At 49.4% G+C, this 14,901-nt stretch overlaps 2 protein-coding genes across 2 annotated transcripts; one reads left to right on the top strand and one right to left on the bottom strand.

Annotated features, from left to right (window-relative positions):
* Positions 1-1,732: 1,732 nt before the first annotated feature.
* LOC310963107 (3-mercaptopyruvate sulfurtransferase-like) lies at positions 1,733-6,196 on the bottom strand (the record flags this gene model as incomplete). The annotated part of the gene is made up of 2 exons (XM_083935770.1): positions 1,733-2,031; positions 5,617-6,196. 2 exons carry the CDS (start codon positions 6,194-6,196, stop codon positions 1,733-1,735), a joined length of 879 nt encoding a protein of 292 aa, XP_083791896.1.
* A 1,965-nt stretch (positions 6,197-8,161) lies between these two features.
* Positions 8,162-12,778, top strand: rps19bp1 (ribosomal protein S19 binding protein 1). The gene is made up of 4 exons (XM_083934739.1): positions 8,162-8,308; positions 8,822-9,001; positions 10,375-10,472; positions 11,993-12,778. The coding sequence occupies exons 1-4, from the start codon at positions 8,254-8,256 to the stop codon at positions 12,140-12,142; spliced, it is 483 nt and encodes a 160-aa protein (XP_083790865.1). The 5' UTR covers positions 8,162-8,253; the 3' UTR covers positions 12,143-12,778.
* The last annotated feature ends 2,123 nt before the right edge of the window (positions 12,779-14,901 follow it).

The following is a 14,901-nucleotide window of genomic DNA, read 5'->3' as shown; positions in this document are numbered from 1 at the left end:
CCTTAAGTCTCCCGTCCAATCAGCTTCCTCGAGATTGACGTCAGGGAGAGTTTGATAGACGGATGGATCATCCAATCACCTGCAAGGTTGGTTTTGAAAGCACCCGCCCCTTTTCTCTGAAGAGTCCCCGACGAGGCCTTCTCAGATGAGACCAACCACCAGTTTTCTCTCAGAACACTTGAATTACCAAAGATTTTAAGGATGTTTTGCCCAACAATGCCAAATGGTAGCTGCCCAACCCAAGTTTAAAGCTCCTCAAAAGACACAAACACAAGAGTAGAGGTAGATTGTGCAGCTCTATTTTATTCCAACACGAGCAAAACAGCTGTAAAACAAGTCTTTGTCCGTTTCATAATGTTTAAAAAGTCAAGTTTAGTGTTTACATGTCGCTGGCTCTTCAATCAAGACTTTCTATTCATGTGTTTGCAAAGACAAAAATGTCCCGTAGTGATGTATGCTTGGATTGAGTTACCCGTTCTTCTTCTGTTGTTGAAGGAATCGTTTAAAATTTGGAGAAATTTGCGTCTCTTGCAGTTTTTTTTGCTGAGAATGTAATGAGGGCCCATCCACATGGAGACCCCAGAGCGGGGCGATCTGAAAACACCCCCGAAAAGGCTCCAATAACACCAGCAACAGTCGCTAGATTTGTCTAAAGTAGCTTGTGACAAAGAAAAGTCACCAAGAGGATTTGGAAACTCGGCAGATTTAGCGAGAAAGTCGCCTGTAGCGTCTCTTTGTCTCTTCTTCTCTGTTGTTGGTGTGTTTCTGTGGCGGTCACAGCGCCACACACAGGCCTGGCATGTGTACTACAGCGTTTTCACTGGTTTCGTGTGGACGCGGAGATTTCTTGAGCCGAGGCCGTGTGGACGAAAACGTTTTTAAGGAAAGGACGCTGTACAAAAAGATTATTTTCAATCGTGCGGACGTACCCTGAGAAGATCGATACCATGCCTACACAAGAGTGGTATCAATCTTCTCTTCTTAGGGCGCACTCACACTGTCCTTCTGCACCGGGCCAAAACTGTTTTTTCAGCTAAAGCCTAGTGCGTTTGACCAGTGTGAGTGCACCCGTTCTGCGCATAACTGCGGCCAGCTGGCCGTCCACGGCCCGTCTGAGAGAGGTGGGCTTTTGTAGAGCGCGTTTGCACATGTACGAGCACGAGCGTGCGCACGTGTACGAGCACGAACACGAGGCCTACGGCGGTTCTGAGGTCATTTCCTGTGCGCCTGTTGGGACGTAGAAAAAAGAAGGAGGGACCATGCGCGGACATTTCAAACAATGGCGGTGAAAGGTTCACGTTGGTGTGATGCGGAGGTGGAGTGTTTACTGCAGATTTGGTCGATGAAAAGATTCAAAAACAGTCGACAAGACGCACAAAAACTCTGAGGTCTACGGAAAGATCTGGAAACAAAGCCACGCATCGCCATGACGTCATCAATGCGTGTGACGTGTTACGGCGTGATGACGTATAGGCAGCAAGAAGCATTCTCCGAGGCCCAGGTAGTGTGAGTACAAACGGGCCTGGAGGGGGGGACAAGGACCCTAAAGCACGGGGCGCGGTGCGGAAGGACAGTGTGAGTGCGCCCTGACTCTCGCCAAGACAGCAAATAAGCAGTATCAGCAGGAAGTATTTTCCAAAACGTTAAACCATTCCTTCAAACACAAACACAATCAAAGAACGTCATCATTCATGTTCTGGTCCAGTCTTCTCCTCCTGCCCTCCTGAACCAATCACAGATGTTTTCCTCGTCCATCAGATATGACATGCTCGGGCACGGCGCGGGTGTACCACTCTGACCACCCGCCGTCGTACACCGACACCCCCGGGTGCCCGCACTCGTGGGCCGCCAGCGCCACATTGCACGCGGTCACTGCCGAGCCGCACAAGACACAAATAGGGCGGTCGAGCTCCACGCCAGCCCGGGCGAACAGAGCCTGGAGTTGCTCCTTGGGCAGGAAGTGACCCGATTCGGACAGGAAGGAGTTGAAGGGCACGTTGATCGAGCCTGGGATATGGCCTGGCTCCGTGTCTGTCGATCAGAAAAGAGAGAGAGAGCGGAATAAGAGTTTGATTTTATTTTAGCCGACTTCAGCAGAGACGTCAGGTACAAGGAAGGAAGACAAAGGTGTTTGAATGTTCAGGGTTTCTTTGGGACTTTCAGGGCGCACTCACACTGTCCTTCTGCACCGGGCCAAAACCGTTTTTCAGGTCAAGCCTAGTGTGTTTGACCAGTGTGAGTGCAACCGCTCCGCGCATAACTGCGGCCAGCTGGCCGTCCACGGCCCGTCTGAGAGAGGTGGGCTTTTGTAGAGCGCGTTTGCACGTGTACGAGCACGAGCGTGCGCACGTGTACGAGCACGAGGCCTACGGCGGTTCTGAGGTCATTTCCTGTGCGCCTGTTGGGACGTAGAAAAAAGAAGGAGGGACCATGCGCGGACATTTCAAACAATGGCGGTGAAAGGTTCACGTTGGTGTGATGCGGAGGTGGAGTGTTTACTGCAGATTTGGTCGATGAAAAGATTCAAAAACAGTCGACAAGACGCATAAAAACTCTGAGGTCTACGGAAAGATCTGGAAACAAAGCCACGCATCGCCATGACGTCATCAATGCGTGTGACGTGTTACGGCGTGATGACGTATAGGCAGCAAGAAGCATTCTCCGAGGCCCAGGTAGTGTGAGTACAAACGGGCCTGGAGGGGGGGACAAGGACCCTAAAGCACGGGGCACGGTGCGGAAGGACAGTGTGATTAGGCCCTAATCTGAACTCTTATCTGCGCTTATTTTCTGACCACATGGGGGCAGCACAACAAGTTTCAAACACAACTTTCACATATTGTCATCTTTAAAAGTTATAACGTGTAATAAAACAGTGACCAACTAACACGTTCAGCAGACACAGATCAACCTTTTGCACACATCACATCTACAACAAAGAAGCACAGTTCTACTTCTACCCTGTGTTATAAAAACAGGGGATTTAGGCCGGACGTTCATTTGCTTTATTTGTTAAAAAGGGGAAAGAAAACCAGTCCCTCTCAAACTTCCCTAAACTACCGGCTGCTTAGAAAACACCACAAAAATCACGGCTCAGGCTGTGTTTACATGTGGAGTTTCCCCTGAGGATGAGCACTACACGTGTGTGTGTGTGTGTGTGTGTGTGTGTGTGTGTGTGTGTGTGTGTGTGTGTGTGTGTGTGTGTGTGTGTGTGTGTGTGTGTGTGTGTGTGTGTGTGTGTGTGTGTGTTGTGTGAGAGAGAGAGAGAGAGAGAGAAAGTGTATGGAATAAGATAAGGCACGTACAGTGGGTCGGTGTCTTATCGCTGTTTACAGACTCATCTGGAAAGATCTGCATATCTGACCATTCAGTGTATCTGCTACTGTGTGTGTGTGTGTGTGTGTGTGTGTGTGTGTGTGTGTGTGTGTGTGTGTGTGTGTGTGCGTGCGTTCGTGCGTGCATGTGAGGGAGGGAGTGAGCTTATGGGTCAGCGACCGGAGATAAAATGCATCATCATGGGAGCATTTTCCTGGCTCGCCCTTGTGTGTGTGTGTGTGTGTGTGCTTGTGCGTGCGTGCGTGTGTGTTTGTGTATGTGTTTGTGTGTGTGTATGTGTGTGTGTGTGTGTGTGTGTGTGTGTTGTGCGGTGGTTTCGGCTCCCCGTGTGTTTGTCCAGAGTAAACTTTGCGCACAAGGAAGTCGTGGACTCAGTGTATCATCATGGTGCTTCCACCTGATCCATGCGTCGCCCTGAGCTCATACTTCCACATGCGTGTCTTTGTTTTGATGCTGTTATGGAGACACAGCAGTTACATCTCTGTTCATTAGGTTGACAGTAGCGTGTGTTATTGCCGACACCACTGACTGCATCTGAACCAAACTCTTAATGCAGCTTAGCGAACGTTCAGACAGGAAGACAGTCCCTCGTGGTCCTGTCTCACACCTCCCTCGCTCTCCATCGATATTAAACCGCCAGCTAATTGGGGGCGGGTCACCACATCTCTCTAACCTATCAGGGATCTCCTTGATGTCCTCAGCCAATCAGGCTGCAGCTGTCAAAAGTTTAAAAGTGGTCTCTCTTTGCTGTCAGCTGTCATTTCAGGCGTCAGGCGAGGGCCATCACCCACCTCCACCCCCTTCACCTCCAAGTCTTCAGCAGCATCCCCGTTGGATTTATTTTTGTTTTGTTTTTTTGCACGATCGAATATTAATATCATGATTTTGGTTTGAAGTGTTGCCCACAATCATCAGCATTCCTCTGACCGTCCATCGACGCACACACACTGCTGCTGGCTGCTCCACAGACTCATGTGTCACAGCATCACAGAACAGATGACAGACAACGTGCTGCCCTGTTTACGTCCCATCAGTGAATGAACAGCCTCTGATCACTGATTAATGCGATCAATAAGACTGGGATGTGTATTTTATACTTCATCTCATCTCATCTAATCTCAACTCTCTTATCCGGGGTCGGGTCGTGGGGGCAGCAGCTTTAGCAGGGGACCCCAAACTTCCCTTTCCCGGGCCACATTAACCAGCTCTAACTGGGGGATCCTGAGGCGTTCCCAGGCCAGTGTGGAGATCTAATCTCTCCACCTGGGCCTGGGTCTTCCCAGAGGCCTCCTCCCAGCTGGACGTGCCTGGAACACCTCCCTAGGGAGGCGCCCAGGGTTCATCCTTACCAGATGATCCTGAACCACCTCAACTGGCTCCTTTCAACGCAAAGGAGCAGCGGCTCTACTCCGAGTTCCTCACGGATGCTGAACTTCTCCCCCTCTCTCTAAGGGAGACTCCAGCCCCCCTCCTGAGGAAACACATTTCAGACGCTTGGACCTGGACTTGGTTCTTTGGGTCCTGACCCAGCTTTCATGACCACAGGTGAGGGTAGGAACCAGGACTGAGGGTAGATCCAGAGCTTTGTCTTCCTCAGCTCTCTTTTCATCACAACGGTGCGGTAGAGCGACTGCAGCTCCGCCCCCGCTGCTCCGATTCTCCGGCCAAACTCACGCTCCATCGTCCCCTCACTCGTGAACATGAACCCGAGGTACTTGAACTCCTTCACTTGGGGTCAGGACTCATTACTTAATTTGATATAAAGATGTTACTAATCTCCCTTTGAACACAGTTAATGAGTCTGTATGAATCAAACATCAAACCATGAAATAATCCAGTGTCACGGGTAGATAGGAGACTGTAGCACCAGGTCTATTGATTTGATTTCATTAATTTCAGTTTGGAGAGAGATGCACCAAAGAAATGTTCGCCTTGTTGTCTTATTTAAACCTTTTAACCTGGGTCTAAAGATTAAAATGGGTTTTATAGGATAACAAACTGGAACCAGCAGAAATAACATTTGAAGTTTCCAGTGCTGTCTCTGCACGATCGTCTTCACTGGAGACACTCTGATCCCATAATAAGCACCCAGAACTACAGTTATGGGTGTCTGATAGTCAATCATTATAAAAGGGAAGATTATATAAAAGGTAAACGCGGTTTGAACATGTGAAAGGTAACTAAAGGTAACTTAGAGCTGCACCGCTGCACTGGTCGGTCTCTGTTTCATGCGTAATACCTCCACGGTGCAGCAGAACAGTGCCATCAGTGCAGATTACTCACTGTCTCTGGGTTCAGGGTCCAGTCCTCTGAACCTGCCCGCAGGCCTGGCATCCACCACCTGGAACCTCTTCGTTTCCAGGTTATCCAGGATCTCCTCGTAGGTCTTGATCCAGGCGCGGTTCAGGGAGGCCTTAAACTCGGACGGTGCGGGTCTGACGTACTTGTCGCTCACAGGTCGACCCTCCAGCTCCCAGTTCACGAGCCCCCCGTTGAGCAACGAGACCGCGCCGTGCCCGAACACCCGGAACATCCACCACACGCGCGGCGCCGAGAACGCGCCGAACTCACTGGCGTCGTACACAACGACGTGCGTGTCGCGCTCGATCCCCAAATTACCGACATAATCTGCGAAAAGCCTCTCTGACGGAAGCATGTGGTCCAGGGGAGAGGTTTTATCACAACACTGGTCGATGTCAAAGAAGGCTGCGCCCGGGATGTGCCTCTTCTTGAACTCGCTCCTGGCGCTGCGCCGCAGTTTGGGCAAAAACCAAGACGTGTCCAAGATGCGCACTTTCCCCTGGACCCTCGCAGCCTCCGCGAGCCACTTAGACGTGACCAAAGCTCTCGCCTGAAGCGCCATGGTTGAGTTCTGGAGAGGAGGTTTACTGTGCAATAACCTGATCGGCCTTATCTTGTGCTAAAGGTTGAGAGTGATAGAGAGAGAGAGAGAGAGAGAGAGAGAGAGAGAGAGGCCTACGCCCCCAGTTCACCCTGTAACAGCTGGTTGTGAATGGAGACGGTGACGCGTGACTCCATGGTAAATGGACTTGTACTTGAATAGCACCTTTCTAGTCTTCTGACTACTCAAGGCAGGTTCACAGTGTTTGTCACATTCACCCATTCACACACCCATGCAGGGTTCAGTGTCTTGCCCAAGGACACCTCGAGATGCGGAGCGGGGGAGCTGGGGATCGAACTACCAATCTCTCGAATGGAGGACGATCCACTCTGACACTGAGCCCTTTATAACGAGCATCTACGGGATATTTAAGTCTGTAAAGAGTCATGCATAGGCCTTTATTTAAAAAGATAAACATAGAGGTCCCTGCACCACCACATGGCACATTTGGTTCATTTGAATCTGAAGCTTGATTCCAAATGTGATTTCACAGGAACAGCCAGACCTGCAGCCTTTGGTGCACAACCCCGTTCCTTTCAGAGGAGCTGGTGAGGTTTTTATTTTATCAGCCATAAGAGTGGAGTTATCAAACACGTGGGCTTGCACCCCTTTCCTCTGCAGCACCTGCTCCATAATAAGAACACATGTTGGACAGCTTTATTGCTCTCATGACCCTCTAAATGTTACTGCACATGTCGGGTGATCGTGGTGGTGCCTGCTGCCGTGGTCCAGCATGACGCTACCTGCTGCTATTATATCTCTCTGTCCATCCGTCTGTCTTTTCTCTCTCCTTTTCTTCCTCCCACACGGTGCAGACAGATGTCCGTCCTCCATAAAGCTGGGTCTGTTTGCTCCTGCCTGTTAAAGGGAATTGTTGGGTCTCTGTAAATCATAAATAAGTCACAGAGTGTGTTCTTTACCTACTCTGTAAAGCGTCTTTAGATAACTGTTGTTATGATTTCATCTCATCTCATCTTCAGCCTCTTATCCGGGGTCGAGTCTCAGGGGCAGCAGCTCCAGCAGGGGACCCCAAACTTCCCTTTCCCGGGCCACATTAACCAGCTCTAACTGGGGGATCCTGAGGCGTTCCCAGGCCAGTGTGGAGATCTAATCTCTCCACCTGGTCCTGGGTCTTCCCCGAGGCCTCCTCCCAGCTGGACGTGCCTGGAACACCTCCCTAGGGAGGCGCCCAGGGTTCATCCTTACCAGATGATCCTGAACCACCTCAACTGGCTCCTTTCAACGCAAAGGAGCAGCGGCTCTACTCCGAGTTCCTCACGGATGCTGAACTTCTCCCCCTCTCTCTAAGGGAGACTCCAGACCCCCTCCTGAGGAAACACATTTCAGACGCTTGGACCTGGACCTGGTTCTTTGGGTCCTGACCCAGCTTTCATGACCACAGGTGAGGGTAGGAACCAGGACTGAGCGGTAGATCCAGAGCTTTACCTTCCTCAGCTCTCTTTTGGTCACAACGGTGCGGTAGAGCGACTGCAGCAACCAAACTCACGCTCCATCGTCCCCTCACTCGTGAACATGATCCAGAGGAACTTGAACTCCTTCACTTGGAGTTATGATTTGTCACTGTAAATAAAATTGCATTGAAAGTTGAATTGAAAAACACCTTTTTGTCCTGGTATAATGAACCACTCCTGATATGTTTGCACTCATCCTAAATCCATTCTTTCAAAGGCAACTTTTTATTAATTTAGTATTTATTTATATTCATAGTTCCGGACACTGATGCACCATATCCATCTGCTAATGTCGTGAAATGACCCTAATTTAATCAAATTTAATTGATTATGAATGTTATTACCAGTAGATTAAACCGGTTATGAGCTAAACGTTGCCAGGGAGGAACTTTACGCACGTTTGACGGTTTTCCAGCCGGATGCTTTTAAGTGGTGCACAGGAGTAGTTTTCCGGATGTTGATAGACGCACGCGCTGCCGTTCAGAGCTCGTATCGTTGAAGACATTTAAATAAACTTATTATTAATATTGTTATTATTACATCAGGATGTCTGCGTCTTTGATCAGAAGAGGACTGGAGCTGCTGAACGATGACGTCAAAGGTCAGTTAGCCCTTTAGCCGGTTAGCATGTTAGCTCGTTAGCTTGCTAGCCTGTTAGCTTAAGCAACATGTTGCTGACTTTCACCGTTTTTCGCCGCTGTTTCTTCATTAGCACGGTTATGTCTTCATTAGCACAGTTCTTCATTAGTACGGTTGTTTCTTCATTGGCACGGTTATTTCTTCATTAGCACGGTTGTGTCTTCATTAGCATGGTTGTGTCTTCATTAGCATGGTTATTGTTATGGTTATGATTGATAACGTCCGTCACCAGCGATGACAGAAGGCCAATCCGGGTTAAAGAGGTGTGCTAAAGGTGTTTTACTGACGCAAACACAGCAAAACATCTTTAAAAACGTCATTAGAAGAGTTTATTTCTGCGTCATGCAACACAAAAACAAACCACATCCATTTATATTTATTATTAAGTCTGCAGAATCCTGTTTATTGCATTTAAACCCGGTATCAGATCGGTGCATCTCTACTTGTTAGCAACGTAAACTGTTTTCCCTGCCAGATGTGAAAAAGGCGAAGCAGCAGCAGCAGCAGCAGCAGACGCCCAGCTCGGCCGCGGCGATGAAGCTGGTGAGCACCAAACGCCAGGGGGTCACCAGGCAGGTGAAGCGGCTGCAGGGTCGCCTGGGTCCGGGCAAGAGCAAAGCTACGGTCAAAGACAAGAAGATCAAGTCTGCAGTGGGTCAGTCCGCTCAGACACCTGCACGACAGACGCACGACACCTGCACCACACCTGCTCGACACCTGACACCTGCACTACACCAGCACGACACCTGCACGACACCTGCACGACACCTGCACGACACCTGCATGACACCTGCACGACACCTGCACGACACCTGCACGACACCTGACACCTGCACTACACCAGCACGACACCTGCACGACACCTGCACGACACCTGCACGACACCTGCTCGACACCTGCTCGACACCTGCTCGACACCTGACACCTGCATGACACCTGCACGACACCTGCTCGACACCTGCACGACACCTGCTCGACACCTGCACGACACCTGCTCGACACCTGCACGACACCTGCTCGACACCTGACACCTGCACGACACCCGCACGACACCTGACACCTGCACGACACCTGCACGACACCTGCACGACACCTGCACGACACCTGCACGACACCCGCTCGACACCCGCACGACACCTGCTCGACACCCGCTTGACACCTGCTCGACACCTGCACTACACCTGCTCGACACCTGCACGTCACCAACACTACACCTGCACTACACCTGCACGTCACCAACACTACACCTGCACTACACCAGCACATCACCAACACTACACCAGCACGTCACCAACACTACACCTGCACTACACCAGCACATCACCAACACTACACCTGCACTACACCAGCACATCACCAACACTACGCCTGCACTACACCTGCACATCACCAACACTACACCTGCACTACACCAGCACATCACCAACACTACACCTGCACTACACCAGCACATCACCAACACTACACCTGCACTACACCAGCACATCACCAACACTACACCAGCACGTCACCAACACTACACCTGCACTACACCAGCACGTCACCAACACTACACCTGCACTACACCTGCACTACACCAGCACGTCACCAGCACTACACCTGCACGACACCTGCACGACACCTGCACGACACCTGCACGACACCCGCACGACACCCGCGCGACACCCGCGCGACACCCGCGCGACACCCGCGCGACACCCGCGCGACACCCGCGCGACACCCGCACGTCACCCGCACGTCACCCGCACGTCACCTGACATGTTAGAAAAACAGTGTGTGTCCAGCAAACACAAACATATAAACTCTCTCTTTTTGTGATTAAGTGTTCTTCCGATTATTCCATCAATAATCGAGTAATCGGTTAAAAAAATGAGAGAAAATGATGTATATCATTTGCGTTATTACTCACCATTACTAACAAATATACATTATTTCTGGGTTAGGCCTATTTTGTGTTTGTTTTGTATCACAACATCTGTTCTACCTCCTTGCTCTTAACGTCCTCTTCTTCGTTGGTGTTTATTGCAGAGGAGTTCAGGAAGAAGCAGAAGAAGAGCCAGATGAGCACTAACCTCAAGTACTTTATGGAAACGGGCTACAAAGCAGCAGACTGTGACACTTTGAAGGTGAGAAATGCAGAGATCGCTCACCTGTTACTGCTGGAGGGACTTTTCTGTAGTTTATTGCTTTTAGATTAGTAACGTTTTTATATCCAATTAAGTAATGAGTCCTGACCCCAAGTGAAGGAGTTCAAGTACCTCAGGATCTTGTTCACGAGTGAGGGGACGATGGAGCGTGAGTTTGGCCGGAGAATCGGAGCAGCGGGGGCGGAGCTGCAGTCGCTCTACCGCACCGTTGTGACCAAAAGAGAGCTGAGGAAGGCAAAGCTCTGGATCTACCGCTCAGTCCTGGTTCCTACCCTCACCTGTGGTCATGAAAGCTGGGTCAAGACCCAAAGAACCAGGTCCAGGTCAGGACCCAAAGAACCAGGTCCAGGTCCAAGCGTCTGAAATGTGTTTCCTCAGGAGGGGGGGCTGGAGTCTCCCTTAGAGAGAGGGGGAGAAGTTCACGTCCAGCTGGGAGGAGGCCTCGGGGAAGACCCAGGACCAGGTGGAGAGATTAGATCTCCACACTGGCCTGGGAACACCTCAGGATCCCCCAGTTAGAGCTGGTTAATGTGGCCCGGGAAAGGGAAGTTTGGGGTCCCCTGCTAAACCTGCTGCCCCCGTGACCTGACCCTGGATTAGAGGCTGAAGATGAGATGACAGAAATCTAGAATCTAGAAATAAGTCCACCCTCCCAACTCCCTATAACTACACCCGTTTATTTCCAGTGGGTCCATGTGTGAATAGAGATGCTGTATTCACGGAAAACAAATGCGTGTGTAGATGACGCTTCGGTCACAGTAGCTGTGTTCATAATCGTTCCCTATCACAGAAGTAGTGCACTATAAAGTCTGTACACCGTTTTGTAGTGGTGTTTGAATTCTCCGTGGTTGATTTCAATCATTCATTCAATCACAATGCACAGCTAATTTGAGTGTATACACGACGTACACTACATCGTACTCCCGTATACCACAATGCTATGCGGGCGAGAAGAAGGAGGAGCAGAAGAGGTGCTAACGGTAGCCAGAGAGCTAACTGCAGTAACCAACAACCGTTACTCACGAGCAGACTACCGTTAGCTCACAATCAGGACACACAACCATTGTTAACAAAACCACACTACCACCATCCTAAACCTTGTATGGTCATTCTCTACATAGTGCACCATTTAATAATCACTTCATAAACGCTTTATAGAGATTAGTGAGTGAGTGATTGAGGGAAGAGAACAAACCTCCGACGGTGAAGATGGAGGGCGATTTACACAAACATGTCTAACTGCAGAGGCAATGAGACTCTGGAAGTTCTGTGGGGACTGACACTGAAATCATCAGATAAATGAAATGAACAGCTAGAGACGCTGTCGTCTATGACCAAAGTATGAGCCGGCTTCGTGCTGTGATCCGCGTCATCCCCTCTCCCAAGACAAAAGTTCCACCCTCCTGATTTAACTTTACATTCGCTCCCTCTTCTCTCTACTGTTTACTTATTCATGTGAGCTTGTTGTACAGCGCTGACCCGATCTCTGTCTCACTTAGATCCTGAGCCACAATTCGGGAAGGCAGTCTAGGAATCGCCCCGAGCAACCCGCCAAGAAGTCCGCGCAGGAGTCGTCTTTGTTCACGGAGGAGGAGTTCCAGCAGTTCCAGAAGGAGTACTTTGGCAGAACTGTGGAGGAGAAGGAATAAAGTGCACCGAAGCACAAAGACACTCTGGACTATGGGCTGTGTTTGGGGCATCCGAGTGGGTTTCTGGACCAAAATTCGTACTGGAAGTCCAACTTCACACGTCTCAACAATGGAACAAGGGAACTTTGTGGAGAAATACAGCGCTGTAAGTTGAGTCAGTGCTGCAGACACGAACTGTTGCACACAGGAAACATGAGATCTACAGGGTGTTTCAGCCGAGACTGTGAGATCAGTGTGTCGGATGCATCACCTCACCTTAGCTAAGGAAAGATCCCAACACAATAAAACATCTTTTTCAATAAAATCGTTAAATGTCGTCTCAATAATTAGCATTAACGGAGTCTTCTTGTTCTGGTTCCAGTCTGGAAACTCACGTTTGTATTAGAAATTAACTGAATCAAGACGATTTGTTTGTATTGAGCAGAAATGAAAACTCACCATTCTATGTTTTTAATATCAGTAACCACAGGTCAACTGTGGGGCGGCAGTAGCTCAGCGACTCGGCTGGGAACTGTAGGGTCGCCCGGTTTGAGGCCCGGTTTGAGTACCTGTGTGGAGCATGAATGGAGCGTGGACTGGTGGCTGGAGAGATGCCAGTTCATCTCCTGGGCACTGACGAGCTCACCGAACCCCCAAATGCTCGGGGCGCTGATCCACTGGCAGCCCCCTCGCTCTGACATCTCTCCATTAATTGCATGTAAATAGGTCCTGTTTGTGCGTGTGTGTGTGTAATGCGGGCCTGTGTGTGTGTGTAGCATGAATAATAACAGAGTGAAAAAATTTAATTTCCCCTCACGGGATAAATAAAAGGGATTATTCTTCTTAGTTTCATTCAGGTCCTAACAGCAATACATCTACAAGCTCAGATCATTTCAGAGTGGATCACTTTGTATGAGTTTAGCCATGATCACAGCTTAGACTCTAAATCAGGTTGAACTATGAGCTTGTGGATGCTGTCATGTGTCCAGGTCGTCGTTCTCCTCAAAGCAATTTCAGTCCAAAGCAACTGGACTTGGTTATTTGTCTAGGAAGACGTTTCACCTCTCATCCAAGAGGCTTCATCAGTTCATGTACGCATCTGACCAGGACCAGGACCAGGACCAAGACCAGGACCAGGACCAGGACCAGGACCAGGATCAGGCTGGGACTGGACCAGGACCAGGATGGGACTGGACCAGGACGGGACTGGGCCAGGGCCAGGACCAGGCGAGGACTGGACCAGGGCCAGGCTGGGACTGGACCAGGACCAGGCTGGGACTGGTCCAGGACCAGGCTGGGACCAGGACCAGGCTGGGACTGGTCCAACTAACTGGTGTGGAGATCCAGGTATTTAACCTCTCACAAGGCCGATGATGTCACTGGAACCCTTTGTGCTCCAAGTGCCAACGACCCTCATTAGAGTGACAGTCGTTGGTGGGCAGTGGGTTTGACTTCGTTAGTGCTCTGGTCTGAGACCACTTTTCTCCAGTTTACAATGCTGCCCTTTCATCCCTTTAGGAGATTCAACAATCTAACGTCAAAGAACAACTGTTCACAAACGTCCTCCTGTGACTCCACAATAAAATATCTTTTTCAATAAAGTTGTTAAATGTCTTCTCAATAATTAGCATTAACTGAGTCTTCTTGTTCTGGTCTCCTCCAGTCATGATTACAGAATACAGAGCCACACATCTATTTTTTTAAACACTCTATCTACTGGACCCAAGTGTTGTTGCAGCTTCAGACCGAACCTTGGAGTTCACTTGGATTAGACTTTATGGAGTCTCCCTTAGAGAGAGGGTGAGAAGTTCAGCATCCGTGAGGAACTCGGAGTAGAGCTGCTGCTCCTTTGCGTTGAAAGGAGCCAGTTGAGGTGGTTCAGGATCATCTGGTAGGGATGAACCCTGGGCGCCTCCCTAGGGAGGTGTTCCAGGCACGTCCAGCTGGGAGGAGGCCTCGGGGAAGACCCAGGACCAGGTGGAGAGATTAGATCTCCACACTGGCCTGGGAACGCCTCAGGATCCCCCAGTTAGAGCTGGTTAATGTGGCCCGGGAAAGGGAAGTTTGGGGTCCCCTGCTAAAGCTGCTGCCCCCGAGACCTGATCCCGGATAAGAGGCTGAAGATGAGATGAGATGAAGTGTGTCCATTTCAGGTTATTTCTATCCTTTTTACTTGTGTTATAGCTTTCGGGTTGAACGTTTGTTTCAAATGTGTCGTGTAAAGACTCTGAAGTGTCTTTGAGCATGAAATGTGCTACACAACTAAACGTGCTTCTGTACATATCTGCTATTATTTGTCACTTTGGATGCATACATCTAAAATAAGTCATATCCTCTCTCACACCAGCTTTAATGTTGTTTGTCTAATTGTGAGCCTACAGTGTCCTAAACTGTATGAAAGACTGGAGGTGATTAAATACTTTGAATCCCTGCAGATAAACACCAGGGGGCAGCCCAGTCCAGTCCAGCCCCACATGGACCAACCCTGTGGGCTGGGTTCATCGAGTTTAACCACCAGCTGCACTGAATGCTCCAGAGACACACTGTGTATCAACGACTAATACAGGAATGCAATGCAAAGTTATGGTGCAGAGACAGCACTGGAAAAATAAGCGATATACATGAAGAAAAGCCTGCAGAAATGCTCAGTATTTAGTAATATTTATTAAGTTTAATGTCCAAAAACAATATGATTCAAAGATAGCTTCCAAATACAGTTGATTCATCTGCTTTTAAAGTGTTATCACGAAGCATGGAATAAAATAAAAGCATATTAAATG

This window comes from Echiichthys vipera (assembly GCF_963691815.1).
Source record: "Echiichthys vipera genome assembly, chromosome: 2".
Taxonomy (NCBI): Eukaryota; Metazoa; Chordata; class Actinopteri; order Perciformes; family Trachinidae; genus Echiichthys; species Echiichthys vipera.
The sequence above is the reverse complement of the archived record's forward strand: the minus strand, read 5'-3'. Positions and strand labels throughout refer to the sequence as shown.